This window comes from Falco cherrug, chromosome 5 (assembly GCF_023634085.1).
Source record: "Falco cherrug isolate bFalChe1 chromosome 5, bFalChe1.pri, whole genome shotgun sequence".
In the NCBI taxonomy this organism is placed as follows: domain Eukaryota; kingdom Metazoa; phylum Chordata; class Aves; order Falconiformes; family Falconidae; genus Falco; species Falco cherrug.
The window spans coordinates 8067953-8093802 of NC_073701.1; the positions used below are offsets into that span (position 1 = coordinate 8067953).

At 42.0% G+C, this 25850-nt stretch overlaps 1 protein-coding gene across 3 annotated transcripts in view; it reads right to left on the reverse strand.

Moving 5' to 3' along the window:
* The window catches only part of TSPAN9 (tetraspanin 9), a 185038-nt gene that overhangs the window by 99605 nt on the left and 59583 nt on the right, over positions 1-25850 (reverse strand). For 2 of the 3 annotated variants that reach the window (XM_055711167.1, XM_055711166.1), the window contains one exon: positions 2121-2200. In XM_055711167.1, the coding sequence (XP_055567142.1) occupies positions 2121-2183 (63 nt within the window). In that variant the 5' untranslated portion in view covers positions 2184-2200. Of the gene's footprint in view, positions 1-2120; positions 2570-25850 lie in introns of those variants that run through there. The other variant, XM_055711165.1, reaches the window with a different exon arrangement.

Consider the following 25850-nt stretch of genomic DNA (forward strand, 5'->3'; position numbering starts at 1 on the left):
GTCCTCTGGAAGGATGCACAGGAACATCAAGACTGGCTTGCAAAATTGAGTATAAGCTAGCTAAAGCGAAGAAAGGGGGGCTTCCGAATAATTGAAAACAGGCTGGTGGATCAACTTTTTGTTGTAAACTACTCTGAAAAGTACCTGACATCTTGCATTTAGCGTTTTTCTACCATCTCTCAGATACACCATTCCAGAGTATCATTTTCATTCTCCATAGGCTGGTTCATACCAAAAGCATTTCTAGAATCTTATACAGAGACGTGGTGACAAAGTTTAGAAATAGAAAGAAAAGTGGTGTAAGCCTCACAGCAGAAGACATGGTGGGAAGTGGGCAAAGGGAATTAAGAGGTAAGAGTAAGAGCTGAAGCAGCACAGGGCACTAGAGAACTGTTCCAGACCGTCGGCTAGCTTTAACCTAAGCAGCAATAGCTTTGTCCAGTGGGAGCTGAGCAGAGATGAGCATGCAGATGAGGTCTGAAATATTTTTGCAAGTTCAAGGAATGGAAAAAAATGGACTCTTGACAGTCTGATGCAGAGTCAAGAACATTGCTGCTTGGGAAAGAAAGATACTGCATCTGAGGAGGTGAGGGGTAAGAGATACTTAATGACTGATCACAGAGGACATGAGTAACAATACCAGAAAAAAGCCGTTCCAAAATTAAACACAACATATAGCACATGAAAAAAATACTTCCAAGGTGTCAAAGTAATGCAGCATTGGGTCAAATAGCCAGTTTGCTATAAATATGGTGTGTTCAAAGTGATTTATTCCAGAAATACTTAAGACAACTTTCTGGTAGGATTGCTGTACAGAAAAGAGAAAAAATAAAAAATCACAAGTGAACTTTGATCAGGTGTTCTTCAGTGACCAGTTCTACCCTTCTGTTTACGCAGGATGCCCACAAGTTCAGTGATTGTAGCATTTTCAGATAGAAGCTCACTGTTACTTGAGTGGTTCAACACCGTACCAAATCTCCCATTAACTCTTGCTCTTAAAGGTTATTTCAGTAAGTGGGTCAAGATAAACAGAGAAGCTGCTAGTAAGACTCCTAATTTCAGCAGTGATCTCTCTACGCCAGAGGCATCTATCTGAACTAGACTGTTGATGTCCCTTTTTCTAAAATAAAGCCAGGGGTGGTGTTTTTATTTATTTATGAAGCTTACTGTATACTTCTGGAGCAGAACCACGAATGACTTTGTTCACGTGCCCAAGCTTTGCAACCACCAGGACCATTTCATGTTGGGCTATATTTATGCACACTCAGTATTTCACTTAGCCTGTGATTTCCTCAACAATATTGTTCACTCGAGGCTGCCTAGCTGCCAGATGACTTAACTTTTCCTCCTTCTCTTGTACGTGACAATACTTTGCTCAAAGTAGCCATTACGCTTTTAACTTGCTTGCTGAGGCTTTGTTACAACTCCTCATGCCTCTTGGCTGATGGAGGAAAATCAGTTTTGATCCCTCAGAAGCAAGTGCAAGTCTCCGACTTCACACACCAACGTGGACAACTGCAGCTGAAACTGCATCCAGATTAATTCACTGTTCCAGTCATGTCACATTTATGCTGATACCTTAAAAGGTTAGAACATACATTATTTATTGTTTTAAATTGGAGAAATGGTACAGAACTTCCTTCAAATGGAAAAGCAGTTTGTCAAATGAAGTTTGCAATAAGCAAATGAGATGTATGGTGACAACAAGAATGTACGTCAAATTTAAATTAACCTGCAGTTTAATGCAACATGAGGTATTACAACAGAATGCGAAAATCCTGCCACTGAAGGATTTTAATGCTACAATAATTCTGCTCTTCCTTAAAGGGCAACATTTCTGTCCTTTCTTAGATAACCCGGTTCAAAATACATATTAGACCAGCAAGTTTGAGGAGTTGGTAGCCAAACTACAGTAACCAGGTAGTAATAAAGATACAGAAAACATGTACGTTTTCCCAGTAGACACAAGTTTAACACTGAAAATATTCTAAGCAGGTATGAGAGAGAGGGAGGGAGGGGAGGGGGGAACTTACTGTACTGCTTCAAAGATGCACTATACACATAATGCAGCAGTACAGGGTACACTAACATATGAAGGCAACTGAAAAGGCAGTACTCACCCAAAATATTAAATTGAAAAGGAACATCATGTATTTCAAACAACACAGGCAGCCTCTTGCCATGTTGCACTTCTTAAATTCTAAAAGGAAAACAAAGGATAGATCCAGGTAAAAGACCACGTATTTGCTGCCTTTGGGTGCACTGTATTTGTCACTTTTTACGCCAGTCCCAGTCCCAACGCCGGTCCCGGTTCCGACCCCAGTGTGGCTCTGTGTGCGTGATCCAGTTGTACCATAGAAAGCTCCAGCCGTAAAACCTCGACCAAATTGCCTCCCTGAGGTAGAAGGTTTAGCAAAATCTGAGTCTTTGCTATCCAAAGATGGACTCCGATGAATTGAAGAATCCTCACTACTTGACTTCTCCATGATCTCTCTTTTCACAGTTGTCAGATTTAATGTATAGCATCTCTCAGCATTAAATGCAGTGCCTTGCAAATGCCACAGTGCGATAAGAGCTGCCTGTGTTTTGCTTCTCTTTTTCTTCGTACATAAATCAGATAATCACTGCAGAATTTATTCATTGCATTGTTGGTGGTTTTATTTTTTATAGCAATGTAGGCTGTACTCTATCTGTAGCATGGATTTATACATTAATATCCCATGCAAGAGCATACTCATGATTTAGCTTGATGAATCAGTTATGCAGAACTTCGATTTTTATTCAAGAGAGCCATAAGCTCTTTCTCTCCACTCCTAGTCTATAGGCAGCCCTCTAATCTATAGGCAGCAGATGGTCCTTGCATCCATTTCCAAAAAGCTTCTGCAGTACACCTGGGAGACTCTCCTTGAGCCGGAGCACTTTCCTTGCTCTCAGCTTCCCTCTCTGTGTCTCTCTGACTCTCTCTCACAAGCTGTCTTTTTTCCTTCCACCCATTTGCAGTATCTCATTCAGTAACCAGCTACCGGAGCGCACTCTGTGTTTCACTGCTGTTGCCGTGAAATCATCAGCAACTGCAACCACTGGGCATTTCCCACAGAAAACCCTGACCTAACTATCGAGTAATAAATCCACCCTCCTGCTCGCCCCTCCCCTCTGCTTTCCATCGGGCCAGTTAGCAGAAGCCTTCTCCCCCAGAGCACGCCTCCATGACATAATATCTTTAATAGGATTAGAATTACTCTTGACTATACAAGTGCACAACAGAAAATCTCTTTAAATGTCAAGTACTGTTTAGCTGTTTATGAGCTAGAACTACGAGGCAGTGATACTCCTGTAACGCAATAAAATACTGGAAAAGTATGAATTAGATAGACAGGTGCTAACCTCTCCCTGCTCATTAAATTAACAGCGATTTACATTTCTTTTCTGGCTGGAACGAATGCCACGGGACAAGGAACTGGAATAGAGTAGCACCCAGCATACACTGAATAGGCACATGCCTCAGTGATACATGCACATTATGTGACGCCATCACCTCTGATATAATTAACCATAACCAGAAAAGCAGAGCTGCTGGCTCTTACAGGGTCATCAATCAATTCTTCAAACTCTTGAAATGTAAGGGTTTCTGCACCTGCAGCTATTTACACGCTGTTTAACTAGTATGTCAGAGATTGTTCTTGTGTATGGCAATAAGCCATCCTAGATTGCAGGTAGTCTGTGAGCTAGAAACACTGACCCAAATGCCACATGTCCTTTCCAGATAGTAGCACAACGTGCCTGCTAGGACTCCTGAAACAGAGAGGGCATGACTGTGCACATGTGTATGTGTGCAGGAAGAGAAATATTTCAGGTCATGCCTGGTGCTTCCAAATTCGTCACTTTGTCATAAGCATAAAAGCAGCACACTGATGGTGCAAAGTGATACAGCAGATTTCAAATGCAGGTTATTCTTTTCTCTTGGTAAAGAAACCATATTAGGAGGGCGCTATGAATGAAAAACAGCCACCAGGAAAAGCAAAAATTATGCACAACTTTCAACTGACCCTTCCATATCCACATTATAATGCACTGTTAATTATTTTATCAGGTGTATCTTTGCGAAAAGATAATTTAACATGGATTCAATCTTAGACAGCTATGCCCAAAAGCCCCTTAAAATTCTGTAATGTTTACGTAACAACATCAGAATCAACACCCTAAAGCAGTGCTGTACCTTTCTTGACAGGCTTTTTCTGAGAAAAGTTCCCTCCACCATCAAGTACTTCACATCACAAAAATACCCAGTGTCTGTATGTGTCACATCTTTCTCTCACCTCTTCCGCTCTAGAATAACACGTTAACAACAGACAGGCCCGAGCCTGTATCAACAGTGTTTATTCACTTTGCTTTTCAACCGTCATTTCAGAACTACCTGCATCAAATGTGCCCATCAGGAAGACAACTGCAAGATGACCACTCAGTAGCGCGCACCATAGCAGAAAGGCTACACGCAAAACACCCAAGATGATAAATAAAAAACTTTAGCTGTGACCAAAGCCAGGCATTTCGATCCGCACCTACGGCGCGCATACAAACGTCCACGTGAGCAGTCATCAAGAACTAACTTTCTTAGAAAAAAACATGGAAGAGATTTGTAGACCACGGCCAGGTACCCGCCTCACACACTGCAGCCTGCAGGGTAAGTCGCATCCGAACACAGGGCAAACAGATGTCTTGAGTATGGTTTTAGAAGTCTGAAAAACCTATTCTGTTTGAAATTCACTTACTGCACTGTGAAGTTGTGCCTTTGCAATCCTGTGCTGAAGCAGCTACTTTCAGGCTTTTTACTTGCCACATGAAATCGAGCTCTCAACCAAAAAATTATGAGAAGGTACAAGTATTTTAAGGCATTTTTTCCTGTTGCACCCATTGGTTTGCCACTGATGTAGACTAGCTACAGCAAAAAAAAAAAAATAAACAGTGCTGTGCACTTCTGAAAACTAATGCAATATAAATATTTGCCTTAGCTTCCCATATGAAGATACGTAACAATAATAATAAATCCACAGTCCTCAAGGTTAAAAAACTGAAAGAATGTTTTGTAATAAGCAAAAATCTCCACAAATCCATTCAGAGTTTGTAAATAGTGTAAACATTTCTATTAGTGGTTAAAAATAATAATAAAAATTCGTAATAAATAAAAAGGCAACATAACTGTCCCTCCAAGCTTAATTTTTTCAGGTTTTCATTATTAGACTTTATCGAGGCTTTCCAGTTTTCTGTTTCTGCCTTCCAAGGCTACAAAAGATTAGTTTTCTTTACATTACCTGTAACGCACCTTCCATTACGTGTTCTCTATGACCGGTCTGCATCACAGTCTATACTTCAGAGCCGAGAACCGAAGACAGGTAGAGCCGGCAGCCAGCTTCAAACCCAAGCCTGGGCGAGGAGCACAAGGGCAACCGCAGCTCCAGATCTGCCTGCCCTCCCGCTGTGCACCAAGGAAACATACCACCCTCTTAGGGTTCTGCTCTTCCCACCAGGAAGACTTTACAAGCTTTAGTAACCTTCTGCCACTGGAATTCGTGGCCACGGAGCAGCTTTACAGATTAGATGCCACTTCCTCCTGCTGGAACTCTTAACTCCGTTTAGCTGTAGCTCAGTTAATAAATCACACAGAACTGCTGATTTGCTGAAAAAATAAACGGTGCAAAACCTGTCAGCAATTCATCCAGCTGTGTTTTGACTAGCCAGCGCACTTCACTCTGCCTCCGACTGAGACTTCGGTGGTAGGTGTTGCGGCGAGTCCATTCAACACCACCTTACGGTGGTCCCACTCGACAGCGTAACCTCAGCACAGGAACAAACACGTTTTGCTTCACTACGGATCTCGTCTCTGTTAAGTAATTAGGGCATGAAAAACGTTCAAAATCTCACCCTGTACTTCATTAATCTTTGATTAGTGAATCACAGAATTTTCTTGCTGATAGATGTTTCCACATCAAGAAAATAATTTCAGACCCATACACAAATGCCTGGGACAAGGCAATGAACATCAATGAGTCCATCGCACCTAAATGGCTCAGACAAGTAGTAAGGGTAAGAATTTAGGCCACTTTCAGATACTGGGTAGGAAAACAGATGTCACAATGGCTGTTAGCAGAAAAATGGAAAGGAGGGGTATTACTAATAAGACCCAAACAACATAGGCTGGTTCTCCTGCGGAATCTGATTTACTTGGTGCCCTCCCAGGAACAGTCCACCATAGCCCTCAAAATACAGATCCCAGCAACTTCAGTTTTTATTGGAAGTCACAAAATTATTTAGTGCTTTTTCTCAGCTCTTGGTTTTATCTCATCAGAACTTCAGTGCCAATTATGCCAGCTACGCTGGTTCTGAACCCTTCTGTTACTCTTCGCCCTCTTCAGCTGTTTTTGCACAACTGGCTTGTGGAACCATACTGCAAAACAGAGCACAAGCTGACCAAGTTTATGCACATATTTATAACCATGTATTTATAAAGACATATTACAGACATAAAATGTATTTCAGCGACATATAAAAGTGTTGTTTATTTTTCCCCTTGTAAAAGTTCAAAATCCATTTTACAAGACACTCCCCTTAAATGATCTTGCTGATCCAGGGAGAGGGACAAGGCAACAATAGGCAAGAACAGGAACAAACACAGAAGCCTGAGCAAAAATATCTCAAGCTTTTGTTATAGTCCCTCATGATTTCTGACTATGAAATTTGAAACACTAGGAGTTTTTTAAAAAGGAAAATAAAAATTCCGGTCACCACAACATACAAACCATTTTACAACTTATTATATATTTTACCTTGCAATTTCTATTAAGTAGGATAGTGCTACTGTCACCATTTTAAATATGGGGAACTTGAGGACCAAGACACTTGCTGAGGATGAATAGGAAATTGCTGTCGGATAAGCAAACTAAATCTGTGCCTCACATGGCCTCGGCTAGCACACTGACCATTGCATCATTCTCAAATTAATTATTTTTAGAAATTGTGAGCTTGAGTAACTCTACCGCATAACTTCAGAACAGTACCGAGCCCTGAAGAGAGACAAACGCATGCGTACATGATCAGGTCTTCGAGGGATACAGTTCTTAAATTCATTCTTTTCTTCTGAATGATATTAACCAAGAAGTCAATTACACAAGCCTTCCTCAGAGTACACTAGGTAGACAAAGAACCAAGATCTCTGAGTATAAATTCAGTGACTAAATCTTTCCAGCCACTTCTCCAAATCCTGAAAAGCCATGAGGAGATATGGAACAGGAGCTGGAAAGAATAGCTTATCAGTCTGGCATACAGCTGTATACAGATGAAACCTCAGATTAAAAAAACCACACAACTGATTTTGGAATAAGCTTACAGGGAAAAGAACGTCTGAAAAAATCAAATTGAAATTAGTATCACATGAGAGGCAAACCCATGAAGTTCTCAGGACTTCTATGCTCCTGGTTCCACAACAAAGAGCTTAGTCTCCAGCAAGCCAAAATACCCGGAGTTCCAGGGCTCCCAAGGCTGCAGGATTTAACCAAAAACCTGGATGGGTTGGATCCCACATCCTGAGGCCTTCCAGGTTCCCCGCCTGCATGTTGTAAATCCAAAGCATTTTGCCCACCGTGGGACTGGACAGAAGCAAGGTAGGTTTCAAGGACAACTTTGTATGGTAGACAAGTTTTGAAACCTGCCTTTGTTTTTCAGCACTAAATATCCCAAGCCATATTTTGCCCTTCAAATGCTTTCATTTTCCAACAGGAAAATTCTTCCATCGGAAACAGACAGAAATACTGTAACATCAGTTTTGGAGTCTCCAATACCCGATCACAGCTTCCCACATTATTCAGAGCAGATATGAACAGCTTGTTTGTTATCAATGCTAGAAAGAATCACTACCAAGTGTTTGGAGAAGAGTGAAACACACAGTTTCCCTACCAGCTTGAACAGCAGCCATTTCTAATACCCTCAGAAAACCCTCATTTCCTTGGGCACTTGATGGACAGGCCAATGACGGAGGGGCAGGCTGGATTCATCTGGAAACTGTCTTCCTCACAGCTGGTGCCTGCGATCTGACCAGTAAATAATTCTCCTCTAATGTTTTGTGAGAGAGGACAGAGACAAGCTCGTGCCCTTCTCTCTTCACTCAGCGCATTCGACAGGCACCTCTGACCCTCAGTTCCACCTGCAGAAGAAAGGCACCTCCAGAGGCCAGGTAAAAGGATCTGGGACAGGTCAACGTGCACACGGTGTAACTTGGAAGGAAAACAGAGACACCCAGATGGGTTTTTAGAGGCTGGGCTCCATATTCTGTGACTCCACCTAGCATTGGCATGGCTGAAGGAGAAAGGAGGCCTAGCAGGGATACAGGAGTGGGACGGCGCTCCAGGCTGCAGGAACAGCGTGAGGGAGCACCCCCGAGAAGGCACTGAGCTTGAGATCTGTGGGGAAAGGATTTGTTCTTACGGACATAGGGACTGAGTGCCTAGCCACCTCAATCCAAATCCACCTTCATCAGTCCTGACTTCACCCCAAAGAAATTACCTTTGTTGATATTGTTACTGGAAAAGAAATTAATTAATCTGTTTCCTCTGACACAACAGCATTACAGCTTGCAGTTGCCTCTGATGAGTAATTCTCCTTGTCCTCCCAAGACAAAGAGGTAAAATATCTTTGAATGGCCTAAATCACTACTTACTAGTTTACACTTACATATACCAATAAGAACAGTTTATCCTTCCACCGTGAGGTCCTCACTGGATGGATGATCAAGAAAATAAGACCCTATTATAAGACTTCCCACTGTGTCAAACATTCTGTGTCATTTGGTCCCTGGGATTTCCATTAAAAACCATTTACTGCTAACAGTGTGTATGTGGCTGAGACTTCTCATTTAGGATTTCGCAACAGAGACAGAATGAGGTTCTGTCTCAAAACTGTACAAAGAAATTAGTTGTAAACTATGTCAGGGACCTTAACCCACTGTGATAAGATGCAGGAGATGACTTGATAAACTAACGCACAGGAGACATGCGAGGTAAGGGTCAAAGTGCAACACGGGGTCCAGAAGCTTAGAAATTGTGAATGTCACCTTCATACCAGTTGTCCCCTCAGCAGCCCTCAGACTGAGCAGAAAGCATGCCTGAGTTTCCAAAGCGACAGAAAAACATAACTTCATAAACCCCAGAAATCCTGCTACCCACGTTTAAGCTTTTAAATCAAAACATTTGCACTAGCACAAGGGTCTTTTTAGGGGTTTTGTTTTCACTTTACAAACGACATCATGAAACATGCTAAATCTGCAAGAAGTCCTCTAAAGATTATGTCAGAATGCAATTTACCATTGATATTTTCACCTTTAAGATTGTTGTTTGATTCTGAGAAGCCCTGGAAGTCAGAGTCTTCTTGGGCTTGGCAGCATACATAGGGAGATCAAATCAACCCGTACAACAGCATACGGTCCAGACAGAAAACAAGATATTAATAGCTGGCTCGGAATTCAATAACTAAATTGGACATTCTTTTTGAAGTCCCAAAACTACCTTAAAAATTCACCCACCAGCAGGTGGGACAACATAAAAAATATGAAGGGCAAGAAAAGAGCATGTGCCCAAGCAGACAGGCCTATCCTGCTGGACAGCAGAGTGCCAGATGCTTTAGAACAGTCTGTTTATGACTTTCACCAGAAGAATCTGTATCCCTGTTAATTACAGGGTGTTTATCTCATCTTCTGTGGTGGTGAATACATGGTTCCATCAACAGCTAATCCTTCTTAAATTCTGCTGAGAACTCAGCCTCAGTATCTTACAGCAGTGAGTTCTGCAGGTATGTGTTATGTTAAAAATTTCAGCATCTTCCTCTTATTTGCTATTGTTAAGCCTTCCAGCTCTGTCCTCTGTTCTGGCATTAATCCTCATCCCATATTTCATTATTTTGTAATCCTGTATTACAGCTCATGTAATTTGTCCTTCATTAAACTAAGCACTTATCTTTCCAGTGCCTCCTGTTATTGAAAACTCTCCAACTCCCTCATAATTTCAGCTAACTATCTTAGTGCTTCTTTCTCTGTTATGTTTATACCACAGTCTTTTCCAATCTGCTGATGAAAAGATCGCCTTTTTAAAGGATAAGAGTTAATATTCAAATTCAAAATTAATTTAACCAATTCTGTTTCTATCAACACCTTACCTTTACAAAAGTGAAGTCACCCAGATGCAACTGACCTTTCCTCATCATTCCTATTCTGTTTTTTCATTTCAAAATCAAAATTTAGTCTCTGAGAAGTTCAGCATTTCACAGCCTAACAGGAAAACCCTTGTAGTTTAAATTTGTATCTCACCTGTAGGAGGAAGGGGAGTTTTCTCACTCAACAATGTTAGTATAATACTAGTCACTTGTAAAATCATCAATAAGCCCATCTTCAAGTCAGAGACTCCTTGTAAAGAAGCTAACACAAGCCAATCCAAGCCTTGGCCATCAATGATGCAAATAAATGTGTGGTACCAGCTGCTGTCCCCTCCCAATACACAGAAAAGCATATGCAGAGAAGCGCTTTTTACTGCACGCACAAAGAAAGCAAGATGAAAGCTGCGAACCATGGACAGGAAGGCAGCAACATCATAACCCTGATATCCCCAGCGGTTAAACATCACAAATCAGATCTCCAAAACCATACTTTAAAAATTAAAGACAAAAAAAAAGAAAGCAGGGATGAGGAAGTGAGAGAGGTTCTTCTTATTTACCACCTATTTTTTGCAGAGGTAAAGTACATGATCTGAGCGCCTCTCTTCTCCCACTTCAAATGACAGTTTCGATTTTTACATCTTCCATATTGACTCCAGGTTAAAAAAGGCTAGCAACTAGCAGAAGACTTTTGCCTCTCATGTGAGATGGCATCCCTTCTTCCTCTTGGACAGTGTAGGGAGACTTAATTAATACAAGAACTCTTCTAACCGCATCCAACATGTACAAGTCCCTTGAACAAAATCAGGTGGATATTCTGTAACCTGTGTTCTAAAGAGGCTGTATGTCACCAGCAGTCTGCTATTCTGAATTAACTGACAGCTGGTGTCTATGTATCAGCAGAACTATGTAACTTAAACGTAAAAAAAAAATTTACAAACCTCTCATATAAATGCCTCCACATGAAGCAAGACCAAGAGAATGATGTGAGCCTTCAGTTTTAAAAGGCAGCACACATCTCTGAAACACGCTCAGTTACGCCATGAAGGAACGTTCACAATTGAGTGAATTCCTTCATTGCTAAAATATTCATTTTTTGGCACTTAAGCATAAACAGGTGTGATTCCATGAATGGGAACATTTAAAACCACTGTGTCAGGGCTGGCAGAGACCCAGATGTCTACAATGGGCAGCAAACTTACACCGCTGTGTTGGGCTCCCTTCCCCATTGCCTCATCACCAGCCCCAGCCTCCAATTTAAGACATCACGGAAAGTGCCAGACTTGGACTCACTGGAGAGCCATCACCTCAGCGATGTGTGAGTTATCAAAAGGCTGTTTACCAGCAGCACTTCCAAGCCAAAGCTGATCCCAGGTTCCACCTTCAAGTCAAAGAGATGCACAGCTTTCATAAAGGAGTCAAACCGGCAAATCAATTTAAGTACCTGCCCAGAGCGAGGAGCCTCACAGCTGAAAGTTAGCAGCAGATTAGGCTGAGTTCAACCCACGGTACCAGGTTCCCCTCTGCTGGGCCCCCAGCATGACCCACGGCAGAAACATCTGGAAGCAAGGGTGGGATCTAGCCTCTACAGCCACGCGGCCCCCAGGCTACTCTGGGCCCTCCCTGAGGTCCACCAACTGTAGTAAGAAGCTACATTGCCTAATGATTCCCTGCAAATACCTCCTTCTGTCCTCCAAAGGAGACATTCCCGAAGTCATGAGAAACAGTTTTTGCATAATTCAAGATAACTCGAACATACCTGAAGCGCCAGTAACAGCACTCCTCAAGATCTGATCAAACCACGGCACAACGGCCACGCTTCATCCTGCTGGTTTGCACTGGGCTCTGTGCTATGGCTTCCAACAAGCTTCTACAATGTACAGCTAGAGCAAAGCCCACGGACTCCGTCCTGTCTTGAAGCTCTTTAGGTTTATAAACACAATCCTCTCTGAGCATCTGCATCTGCCCTTGCAATAAAGCTTAGCTCCCCTCACAATAAAGCTTCTTGCACTTTGTGTGGTGATGCTGTGGGATATGGTCATTTAAAATAGCATGTGCCTGTAACATAACAGTCATGCAATTAATGCATTTTGCTTTGCCGAGAACAACAAAGTCAGATTTAAATCCCAAGAGGACGCAGATACTTTAGCCACCTTACTCATCTCACAAGAATGAGGCTAAATGGTTCTCATCTATTCTGCATGAGATACAAGAAAAGCGTAAAAATGAAACCAAGGTAAACCTCTCACTACAATCCAGCAGGTTTATGTATATGGTGCTGCTATTCATGAGCTTTCTGATCGGTGTCACCTCTTACTACAAGGGTTGGGTGATTTAAAATGACAAAGGAGGAAATGAAAGGGAAAAAAAAATAGAGTACAGTTTGACGTGACCCTGCCTGTCAAGCCGCAAAAAACTACGCAGCACTTCAGTCAGCTGATTTACAGTAGGAGCTACTTACCTTTTTACAGCTTTTTAATTAATGATCTTTTGTAAAGGCAGAAATATAATGGCAAAAAAGAGTTTTATGACCTTATCTGCATTAAGGGGGACTCATTTACACTTGGTGAGAATGCCGTGTGCTAGCTGCAATACCAGGCGTTCAGAGCCTGACATGGGGTGTAAAGAATGGATGCAAGCATGTTTGACTCTTTCCCAAACGCCAAGCCCACATGCACTCGAGTTTTGAAAAAGTTTATTTGTACTGTCAGTGTCTCTCAGAGGTGATAAAACCACGATGCCCTTGATCAGCTGCCAGAAACTAAGCACCTTGCAAAAAATCCTCATAGTGGCATCTGAAAGACAAAAACGTGGGTTTTGGAGGGGAAAACTCCTTGTGTCATTCAATCTGCCCTGATCTGTTTGAGCATGTAACAAGTATGCGGTAGTTACAGCATGAAATATCAATTGGCCTTTAGAAGCAGCACTTCGTTAATTTATCACAGGCAGATATTTTCCATTTACAAATTAATTGGGACACTGGCATTTTGTTTCAGAAGCAACCAACATAATGCTTCATGCTATGCTCTTCACACTGGTTCAGAGGAGTCTATAAAATACATGGCCATTAATGTTTAGTAAATGGTGTGCATCCAGACAGGTTTTTAAAAAACATGAACTAAACTAAAGGCTTCCAAAATGCAATGCCACATAAGGGTAGACAGTGCTAGTCTGGGTCCAAATATGCCTTCCAGGAGTCAAATCTGACGCCCACAGTAATGGTATCTACATGCTGTTTCTCTCTTCTCTCCTACCTGTCCAAGTCTAGACTTATTTCAAACCTAATCTAATTTACTGAAAAGCCTTTCCAGCCTTCTTCCCTTCAGAATAACAAGCTAATAGTAAATCTGCCAGAATATAATCCATGTGGTAATGTTTTGTTGGCTTCTGTTGTTGTTTTAACCCTGTAATCTCAGTGTCTGTAAAACAGAGCTATGCAGGTTTGGACATCGATGCCCCTGACATAAAAGATACTTTGTCCCCTGGATTTTATCCAGCCTGTGGGTTCTCCTTTTGTGTTATTTTTCTCATATGCTCATTTCTTAAGTCACAGTAGTCCCTTTCCTGCCAAGCATCTGGCCAGAAGAAACATAAAATCCTTTCAGGCCACCCAGGCATTTTCCAGAGAGTTTTAAGAACTCATCACCCTATTCCGTATCTGAACTCAACTTCTCTAAACTGATCACATCTCAGTCTTCTCCTCCCCCACCTCTCTCTGTGCCACTGGTTTTATGACAGGACACTCCTGTATAGTACTTAAGTGTTTCTATTCCAATTGCACGGCAACTGTTATATTAAATATTTATCGGTAATGTGGTTACTCTCTTCTGCTGCAAGCTGAAGCAAGATAGTTTGGCAGACACGATCATTAAAAGATTCTGTATGTTTGTCTCTTTTTGAAGAAATACTATACTCAAAATACACAGCTTTAAACATGATTCCAACCAAAACCTGATCACATACACTGCGCTCTGAAATCCGATGTTTCTTCAATTACAAGGATTGCTAAATTAAGTTAGCTCAGTTCCCACTGTGGTTTTTTCTTTTAAATCAACTTGAATGCTTTCTGCCCCATACACCGAAAACAAAGGTTCAGAAATTGGCACTATGGTAAGTAATTTGGCCTGAGATTGAAAACAAAGAAGAAAAAAACCCTCTTCTCACTCCCTGACAGCTGTACCACTGGAACTCTGTAGGTTAAAGGTACCAAAAAGCAATAAAAGCTTAATCAATAGAATCAGGAGTTATGGATCTCTGAACATACAAAGGGAACAGAGCTGAGGAATTGGAAGGTGCAGTTTCTTTTTCCAAACGGAATGATGCTTTGCACCTGTCTTGTAATTCAATGCCAGGTTTATGTGTTATGCTGCAAAAAAAGACGCAGCAAGTGCCTTAATCATTTCAAAGAAACCTTATTCCAGTTCAGTGCCTCCCGAAGAGTGCCTATTGCTGTTCTGCAGCTCTTTTAGCTCCATTTATACAGATGCCTCAGTTTTGTCCCTACTTAATACATCTGTTATGTTTATATAGTCTCTCTCAAATATCGATGATCTCTGACTGAGTCTAAAAGACTACATCAATACCAAGCTGTAGGCGGGGAGGAGGGAGTAATGAATTCTTCCCTATGTATTGTTCCCAGGCACCAGAGCCTTCAAAATGTCTATCACAGAACTATCTTCATACATTTGAAACATCCCTCATATTTAAGATCCGGTTATTTTTGTTTTAATATAAAGCACAAATACTTGAAAGCCAAAAAATACAAAACAGATTTCTACACAGTATCCTGTGTTCTCAAGCAGTGAAAAAAACCCCAGATCACTCAAGACCTGACACAGTACACTGCTACGTTATTGCTGCGAAGTTCTGTGAACCAGATTCCCTCTCAGATTTCACAGGCTGGTCACCAGTAGCTCTTATGCACAATCTGTAAATCACATTTTTAAAGCAACCAGGGGCCCTTTGAAATTAAAAGCCAGATACACGTCATTGATGCACAGTACTCAGTACTGGGAAATCTTAAAGCGCTGACTTCTGTTATAGAAAAGATACATGCTTAGGAACAGAATTCCACGTGAAGATACCCTCAAGAGATGCTATATGCTAGTTTGAAATAAAACTTTCAGCTCATAAAATGTTAATATCAGGTCTTTATGCAGGCACTAAGGTCAGGACAGATGTGCTGCCTAATACCTAAAAGACTCTCCCTTTCCAGAAGGCTAATCAATGTCTTCCAATAGCTAAAAGGCAGTTACAGAAGACGGTGGTACTTCGTTCACAGGGATGAACATTGGCAGGACAAGCAACAGAAATAAGTTGCTCAGGGGACAATTTGGTCTGGATATAAGGGATAAAATACCTTCAGTGGTAGAACAATTAAACATTGGAATACATTGCTTAGAGAGGTGGTAGAATCTCCTCATTGGAAATATTCTCAGTTTGACAAAAAGTCTCAGTTTGACAGAGGCCTGGATAACCTAAACTGGGACCCTTCTTTCAACAGAAGGTTGGCTCACATGCTCCCCAGCGTCTCCTTCCATCCTAGACTTTGCTGTGATTCTAACATTTTGTCCTAATGTCTAAAACCTGAGTCAGCCACTGAGCCCAAAGGTGGGCTGTGCGATTCCCCATCACTGCATAACACCTCCCTGGAGTACAAAGACTGACACTGAACTCCAAGGCGCAGAGTTCTCGAAGGACAAAGTAGTACTGACTTGGTCACAATTTAAGTACAATTGCAGGGACTATAAAACCTGGCAAATTGAAATTGCTATCAATCTGATGAGGAGGGGGAAAAAAAGATGTGTTTCTTATCGGTACCTAGATTTGACAAATTAGGAACATCCTCATCCTATCAATTGAATATCGACATATCATAAAGCCTGTCTGATCTGTGTGAATTAATTTGGTAGTTATCCTTTCTAATCTGTTAACTACAGTCTTCTTGAAAAACATGTTTAACAGAAGAAAGGACACAACAAATTGCAGTCTTTCCCATCACCATGTTCTGCATTTTTTTCCCCCCCTACTGGGCTGTGAATCCTATACAAAGGTGTATTTGTCAGAATGCAGGACCTTCCCCAAGGCAAGGAATGCAACTTACTTGCAAAAAACAGGGATTAGTAATTATTTAAAGGCAATCCATCTGCCCCTCGAGATGTACCGGCTGCACAGATGAAGGGCTGTTTTAATCTCCTCAAGAGTAAATTTTCTGAAAGATCCCAAATGAAACTTATTTATATGGGAGAAGAAACCTTGATCCTTGAGCACAGATACGGTGGAATTGCTTTTGGTGTTACCACTATGTCATGACAGTGGAAAGCTATTTAAGGACTTTGATCTGACAAGCTGATACAGTTTTAGATGCACCCATCTCCTTAACTGGGCATTATCAACAAAATAATGTTAGTTTTTACAGCGTACAACTTTGTTTCAGATACATCTTGTGTTGCAAGTCTCTCCCTACAGCTTTCCTACCATACTGTTCTCTTCGTACAGCCCCAGTGAGGAAGAGAGGACAGTCCATGAAACTTTGCACAAAAACAATCAACGAAGAGGGGAGGGAGAATACAGGATGGGTAAAAAAGAACAGAGAAAAATTCTTTAGCTCACTCAAACACCTTCATTCAGGGTATCTCAGATGATACTGTAATAAGAGTGAATAAAACTTTTTGGACAGGAGTCTGACTTCAGCAGCTGTTGTTCCTTTAAGTGCTAGAAAAGCTATCAGATTTGAGTATATGAATAATGTATACTAGTCTGATTACTAAAGCTTTTTCATCAAAATACTGAGTAAAGGACTAGTCTTTCAAAGGAAAAAGGCAATTTACCAAGCAAAATGGTGCTATCTCTGGCCACATCCCCAAATAATTGCTTTATTGTTAGAGCCTTTAGCGGTTACAGGCAGTCTTGTCACTGGGCTGAGCCCACTGAGATGTTTCGTTCTGCAGCAGACAGGCATGGTGTGTTATTTTCCTTGGGATTTTGAAGGATTATCAGTCACCTCTAAGTTTTCTAACCAGTTTTTTAACCTCTTTGCCATGAGCTCTTCTAATGGCAGGCATTAGCATATGGAAACACCTCCTCTGCAGTGTTTTGCAGTCTTTACTGTGCTACATTACAAGGGGCATAAAATATGAAGAAAACAAACAAACATGGATTTATTCCTTGGGTGCTAATAACACTAAAAAGCTATTTTAAAGGGAACGGCTACAAGAATTGAAATCTTTCTAACTTCCCAGCTTTCGGTACTCATGTGACTATAAAACAATTAATTTTGAAGATCAGGTTAATGAATCCTTTGCACATACCTTCAAAGTGCTGTACATTCCTTTCATTCTTACAGAATCAAATGGATTTTCATACCCTGACATGCTTTATCTTTTCAAGGCTAATCAGGGTGGCTATGCAGGTTGACAACTGCGTTTCTTCCCATAGCAAGTGACCATTTTCGATGTTAAACTAGCAGTGCCTGCTGTAACTCAGAGGAAAAGTAACTCGCTACAGTCCAAAATAAAAACCCATGGCATAGTTCCTATAGATTTAAAAAAAAATATGCATTTCTTCTGTCCCTAACAAAATCAGGCCTCTTTTTAAGTCTCATTTCAGCATGTCAATACAGATAACACTTAAAGCTGTTACAGGAGTCAAAGAAGGGGATGAACACACAGAAGATTAGCTGAACTTCCTTTTTAAGCTCTAAAACAAACACAGCCAGCAATAAACCTAAGTCATTTCGTGGTCAATTCTAGCTTACCCTGGTGGCCTCTTTGCCTCCACACTTCCCGAACAAACAAACAAAAGAAAACCAAAACCCCAAAACAAACAAACAAACAAACAAGCAAATCCACCTCTTCGCTATAAATGAAGTTGCAACACAGCAACAGATTCTCTCCACTCTTCCCACCCCAAATCACCATTAATTTTCACTCCAGATTTCTAAAGGAATAAGATTTATGCAACCAGATTGCCTATCAGCCTCAGTGAAACCTGAGGGAAGGGCGCAGGAGTCCTGGAAACCCAACCCAACACACAGCAGCATGTGTTCGGGGTATCCATAGCAGTAAGGCGCAACAGTCCGCACATGGCTCGAGGCTTGCACGCTGCGCACCGAGCTTCTACCCTGCAGAGCCCTACCAGAGGGACACGGGGGAGATCTGGGAGTCTGGGGGGGCGGGGTGCAAGGTAGGGAAGGAGGAGAGAAGTCTACAATCCGGTCACCCATAAAAGTCTGCAAGAAAAATCAGACAGAACTCATTCGTTCTGCTTTTGGCAGAAGTTGAAATGGTGAAAGAACGGGAGCTGGGCAGTCACATCGTCACCTCCAGCACTGCGCAGAGGAGCCCCAAGTACACGTAGCAACAGCAGCAGAAAGCGCGTATCCATAAGTCGGGTCATGGTCATTTGACAGCTGTACTCACAAAAGTTAGGCACGTGCAGAATGACCCAGGCTCTCCCTTTCAGGGCAGGGCATTCTGCAAAGAAATTTACGGACTCCCACCATAAAGGGGCCATGACTCGACTGGATGGCAGAACCTTCATGCATTAATGAACATTTTTATTTCTATGTGTATCAGGATTAAGTAAATATTTTTTTCTTTTTTTTGCAAATAAGTGAACCTGATTCTTACGACCAGGGACAGGTATCCCTGGAATCCTAACAGCAAGCAGGAGCTAAAAGAAATTACATGCCTTATATGAGAGCCAGACCTCTGAAGCTGAGACAGTGTTTCACTAAAGACATTAGAGGGAGTTTGATTGAAGTTGTCAGCTGAGCAGCAGTCAACATGAACGCAATGATCAAAGCAGCGTGGCTAGGAAGAGATGAGGCAGAAGCTCACTTTAAAGGCTGCCCTCATGTAATAATTGAAAAAACAATCCCAAAAGACCCAAATATTGTAGTCATTCCACACACAGCTCTTGCAGTTCTCAGGCAATACTCAAATAGACCACTCTCAACAACATACAGAGCAATTTTTTATACTTTTTTTTTACCACAACTATTATTTGCTACAATGCACACAAAACCAGGTAAGAAAACAAAGCAATACACTCTACCCTAACTGCACTGCATCATCCAGAAAACAAGAGAAATGCTAAGATGAAACTGAACACGGAAAGTACTAGTTACAGTTGAAGCTATTAAGCTTATATACAAAAATAAAGTCACGCTAATATCAGCTGTGTATCCTTATTTCTCTATTTCAACTAGGTAACGTCTTTAAGAGGCCAGCACAGGCTTGCAACTGGGATCCAGTTCTCATTCAATACATTCCCCATATAAGCATCTCTCTCTGGGCTTATGTTCCGATTGAAATTTACCTCCCCCAAAGCCCTGTGACCCCCAATTTAGCTAACATGTTAGCCCCAAAATTCTTCCTCCAAGCATAAAACCCACCCTTACCTAAATCTTAGCCATCCTAATGCTCCTCTGGGTAGGCAGAGAAGTAAAAAAAAAAAAACCAAACCAAAAACAAACCCCAAAAAACAAAACCAAAACAAAACCCAAACCTGGCTATGGATTGTCCCAATCCTTATTTACCTTGAAACAAATAATTATGCCAATTTGTGGTTAAAAATTCTTTTCAGGTTAGGAAGGTGAGGCACACTCACTATCACTTTTTTTTTTTTTTCGTCCAAACCATGATCTTTCATGCAATCAGATCAAACATACATACTACATCCTTTCAAGTAAATGAGAATAATTCGTGCAGCTCTCAACTTGCACCTGGCATGGTGGAACTGAACTCCTCTGCATGTTAGAGGGCCAAGGGCAGCTGTGACCAGTCATAAAGAATTTGTGGGGTATCGCAACAGTTATAATAAACTCTGAGATAAGGATCATTTTCTGCTTTGTGTCTTACAGCTCTTAAGTCCAGTTTCTCACTGCAATTTCCAAGGCAAGGCTCAAGCACAAAAAATAATCGGTTAAGCTCTGGCATCGTACAGACCTGTTTTTAGCAGGTACACACAACACATATTGAGAACAGTGAGCTCTTGCCACTGTGGTGGAGTCACGGGGTTGAACAGGTTGCACAGTGCTTTCTGAGAATGCACCGTAACAAAAGACATATGCCAAGAACATCACTTAAAAAGCGGCGTTCAGAAGACCTACCACCAAAACACACTTTCAGCTGTGTATGCTTTTCCTCGCATACCTCTCATCAGAAGCTGTGACATTAAGCCCCCTATTCCCATTAAAAAGCGGAAAAAGTGGGGAAGTTCATTCAGTCCGTTACCTGAACGGCTCTGGGTGCCATCATTTCCGATCAGTCATTTTCAAGCCGATCTCATTCTATCAAGACAGGCACTTCGAGACAACAAATCACAGGTCATCCTAGTACCTTCAGAATGCTCTTAGAGGGTATACTGATGCATGCAGACAGGGCAGAGTTTATTCTAAGTGATTTCTGCAAACAACGTACTCTCTTGTTCAAGCCTGAAGGCATGGGCAAGGGGAGTAAGGTGACCCTGCCCAGTGACAGGGGCAAGACCACGTTTTCTGCTCAAAAGGGGTTCTAGGATGCTAGCTACCATTTTCAGCACCACAAATTCGTATGTCTCTTTTGAACACCTCTTTCCCCACATCCATTTAGGATATATGCTCCAGATAGCATATATGCCCCCGATTTAACAGTTCTCCAAGTTTAATCCCATTTTATTTTCTCTTCATGTAACTAAAACCCCTGCTCCCTTGCTTTTCTGCTCTAAGGCTCACAATTCCCAGTTTATTTTCAAAGATCATCATCAAGAGTATTTTCTCTCTCCTTCTGTCATATACCGTTAACAGAAATGTTACACGCCACCAGTCTAACTTCCAGCCTATATAACCATCACACTGCTGTTGATAATCAGCTTTCTTTACTTTCACCCAACTTTCAATCCACCCGATAGTCTTCCTACCCAAACCAATTTCAATTAATCTTCACGTTAGAAAGTAAACATACTTACTCCTCTCTTCATTCCCTAAAATCATTAATTTTGCAATTCTATCAAAAAAGGCAATTACATTGTCTGGCAAGATTTACTTTTTATGAACTCATGTTGTTATTGCTGACAATTCTGTCACCCTGCAGACTCTTAGCTTTGCATCCTCTTTTAATATCAGTCCCATTATTTCACCAGTGGTTACACTGTCAGGACAGTAATAGCTAAAAAAACCTTGCCACTCTTTTGAAGGTCAACACTATAGCTGCCACTCTTTATTCACACTGACACTTCATTTTTGCTACCTTCTCACAAAAACAATAATCACACAACAGTGGCACTGCCAGAAGGTTTGATAAACACAAACTATTTAAACTGAGGCGTAAGGAAGAGGAAAAAAATCAACCTCTTTTTCACACACTCCCTTAATCAACTCTTTACCATTAGAAGAAATGTTAATTTAATGTTAACATTCTGCTGCAAGCAAGAACTCGGTAATACTGTCTGGACTCACAGAATAATTCAGGTTGGAAGGGACCTCTTGAGATCACCTAGTCCAGCCCCACGGCCAAAGCAGGACTAACTACAAAACTGTATCATATTACTTAAGACCTTGTCCAGCTGAATTTGGAAACTTCCAAGGTTGGTGGTTCCACAGCTCCTTAGACAAACCTCCTCCCACAGCAGCTCTCCCAAGGAATTTTTTCCTCACCTCCATCTGGGACTTAGGCACCAAGTGTGACCACTGCCTCTCATCCCTCCTGTGAACCTCTGAGAAGAGTCTGACTGCATCTTCCCTCTCACCCCCTCTAGGTAAAGTAAGAGTACCTAAATCACCCTGGTTTTCAGGCTAAATAAATCCTGCTACCTAAGCCTTGTATACAGTGTGTGCTCCAGACCCTTAGAAATCTCCGTGTGGCCCTTCACTGGATGTGCTTGTCAGCATCCCCCTTGTACTGGGAGCCCTAGCACTGGGCACAGCACTCCCCATGTGGCCTCACAAATACCGAGCGGCAAGAAACAGAAATAATTGCTTCCCCATTGCTGTTATAAGGCATCTAACTATAGATTCTCAATCTTACTTCTCCAGGTTTTCTCATAGTGGTAAATTTTAATATTGACTGTCCTTGCACCGTATGCAAAGGGTTTCTAATCACAGCCAAAACTCAATCTTTGAACTGATACATTTGGTGAAGCTGGCATTTCATAAAACAAATTACAAAATCTGCACTTGAATATAAGCCTCTGTATGCTTTCAAGTAGTTTTCCTCAGTCGATCAAGCAACAACAGAGCAAAGTGAACAGCAGTTTTTGAAATGGCTAATGTACAGAGAAGAAGATATTTGACCAAGGTCCCCTATTTGTACCCTAAGTGTTGGAGAAATGGAAGACAGGGAAGCTGCAGCCAGGATCACCAGGATCACGCAGCAAGGGAAAGCTGAACAGGTGGAAACAGACACCAGGCAGAGCGACAGGGAAGACCTGCAACAAAACAGGCCAGGTAAGCGATGGGAATTCAGACAGAGAATTTCCTAGAAATGCAAATACATACAACAGAAGAAAAAGCAAAGGCGCAGGGTACAAACCCTGTTGTTACGCCTGAGGGAGAGCAGCACAAAAGGGAGGAAAGGGCAGGGCAGCCGCGAGCAAGCAGCTGCAGCAGTTTAGTCAGTTCTGAAGGTTCAGATTTTAATAAGCCAGGAAGGGGTGAATACATGAAAAAAAAAAAAAAAAAAAAAAAAAAAAAAAAAGGGAAGACTTTCTCATATGTATATTTAGAGCCCAGCAATATAAAGCTCTACCTTGGCTGCGCTTTTAAACACTTTCTGTCTCTGCTGTTTATGTTAGATCGGGAAAGCGATTTCTCAGTACTGGACATACTGCAGGGAACATGGAAGGTGGAGAAGAGGAATGAGTGAAGATGGTCTGCTTTTCCACATTCACACTCTCACAACCCAAGAAAAACCGAGGTTAATGCTCTTCTGTTACATGGCACAGACCAATGGCTCCAGTGACAACAGAAAATAATAAATAAAGGGGTGATGCTGGCCACTGTTCATAAAGGGACCTATGCGCTGTACAGTGTCTTTGGTTTTGAATGTCACTTCATTTATCTTTGTTGGGATGTGTACATCAGCCACCGCTTTCCTTTCTGCGTTAATAGCAACGCCCTGATGAACACAGAATAGTTCTGTTATTGTTTAGGAGTAACAAAGACTAATTTTACTCTCAGGATATTTATTGCATTCATATGGCGGCTTTAACAGAGAAGCTGAAAAAAGCAAAACAAACAGTAAGAAAATAGAATGGCTTAAAAAAAAATGTTCCTTTGCAAGCATCTGAGGGCTATTATAAGACAAAGGCCTATATGCTACACAAATTACAACTTCAAGTTCCCTCTCTCACAAGAGGCCAGCTGTTTGGGGCAGCTGTTTGGGGAGCCAGGCATAATGTTGGGTTCTGGCTACAGGAGAAACAGAAATACACAACTCTCACAGGGTCTCACAACTGAGAGGGGAGCTCTCTGAAACCAAGAAGCAAACCAAGTAATACCTAGCCCAGTAACTATCTCACAAAAAAAGTATAACCTATTGCCATTTTGATTGTCTTCATTGCTAGTACTTTCAAAGTTCTTGGAAAAAGGCTCAGGCACTAAGTAACACCTGCAAATGCTTCAAAAACATTTCCAGCATAGTTACAGAATACAACAAGTGCAGTTCTATGTTTGGTGACATACAGAGTTTTTATTTTGTAAAAACCTGTGCAAGAAAAATTTCTGAGCCAAACTCCTGGTGCTTCATCCATTATTCTATGTTCCAGCTTCACAGTCTGGGATCACCAGATGAGTCACACATGTTAAGTGGACAACACAAAATCCACTAGAAGTTATTTTTAAATAAATACACTTTTATCACTTTTCAGCATTTCGAGCAGCATTCTGTACTGTCAATAGAACCAGCTGTGCACTTCTGTGCAGCCTGCCTTCATAATTAGATTTGCCAAGCCACTTTATTCAGGATGCCCTAGGGTTCAGGCATCCTGTGTCCTGGAAAAGTTTAGTGGGGACAGACTAATGCTGTTATTCAACAGCAAGATGTCAGAGATGGACACAGGCCAATTGGAAGTGCCAGAAGGAGGTACAGCATCTAAGACACGTCAGTGCAAGCCTAGTTCCAGTTGTTAACACAGGCAAACCTCTAAGAGTACTGTGTGACAGCTCATTTGTGTAAAAGACAGAGAATTCTTTATGAAATACTTTGTTCTCAAAAGTTCAACACAAAAAAGAATAACCTACATACCAAACCAACCACCTTTTCACCGCTATTCCCATCCTCAATATTTAAACGTCAGATTTCCAGCTATCCAGTTAGAAAGGGTAACTAGAACCTGCTAAGAGCTGCCAAATCTGATAGCCCCATAGAGTCAAGGCTGCTGCAGGCTCATGTCCCCACATCCAGCCAGTAGCAAGGCCAGGCATATATTCCCAATGCACATGCACACACACACATATATATATATCTATAAATGGCCAGTCACATAGATACAGACAATAGGAATAGCCTGATTCTGTGCCTCTCACTGGCTGATTGGGAAGAAAGCTCATTAGAGTGAAAACTGTACTATCTGCACACATACACAATATGGATCCCTCCAGCTGCAGCCCTTAGATGCTTAGTCTGTCTAGCATCAGGTCCCTGGTGTCCACTGTGGCTGATACCTGGGTCTATCACCCCTAAGGCCAGCAACACCTCTCCAGTAGTTTGCACTCAGCCCCCCTCATCACAAATGCACATACATGTGCACATACTATGGATCCCTCCGTTAGCTGGCCTTACACACACACACAGACACACACACGCGTGTATCTCTCCAGTAACCGGTTCAGACCCATGGCTTCCCCAGTAGCTGATTCCCCCTGGTCTCTTACAGTAGCTGTCTTGGACCTCCCAGTTCCTCCAGCAGCTGACACTAAACCCTCTGGTCTCTTCAGCATCCAGTCCAGACTTACAGTATCCCCAACGCCTCAGATCTTTTCTCTCACTGCCCAGCTACTTTGCCTTATGGCCAATAGCAGTTACAATAGCAAGCTGACATGCACCCACACACAATATGCACAAACTGCAGTCTCTCTACACGCTGGCACCATGGATGTATTGGACCTTATGAACCCTGGCCCCTTCCCTACTTGCTGGCACTCAGACTTCATGCATACACAGAGACAAGCGAGCCCCTCACCCATGGAAACAGTCAGAAACAGAATTCCAGGAAGACGATAAGATAAACTGCAGCGATTAGGAACAGGGCATGGCCATACGGGTAGAGTAGTTCCAGTTGGAAGGGACCTACAAGGATCATCTAGTCCAACTGCCTGACCACTTCAGGGCTCACCAAAAGCTAAAGCATGTTCTTGTTAAATTTCACGCCACGGATGATTGCAAACATACTGACCAGCCTCTCGTGCCCACTCATCTTGACAGGTCTCGCACCCGGACCACAGGCTGATCCCTCTCCGGTGACAGCCCGAGGTGGAGCCAGACCAGGGCGCTCCCTTCGCACTACGGTTAGTGGGGTTCCCTCACCTTCTGCTCCTTTGCGGTTATAAGCCTTTTATCGCATAACCTAACAGATCTTCTGAACGAGCAATGATGAGTGCACTGTGTTTCACCACTGCACTTACTCCTCCCACAGAACTAATCAAGGGAAGCAAACCAGGGGCCAAGTGCACAGGTTAT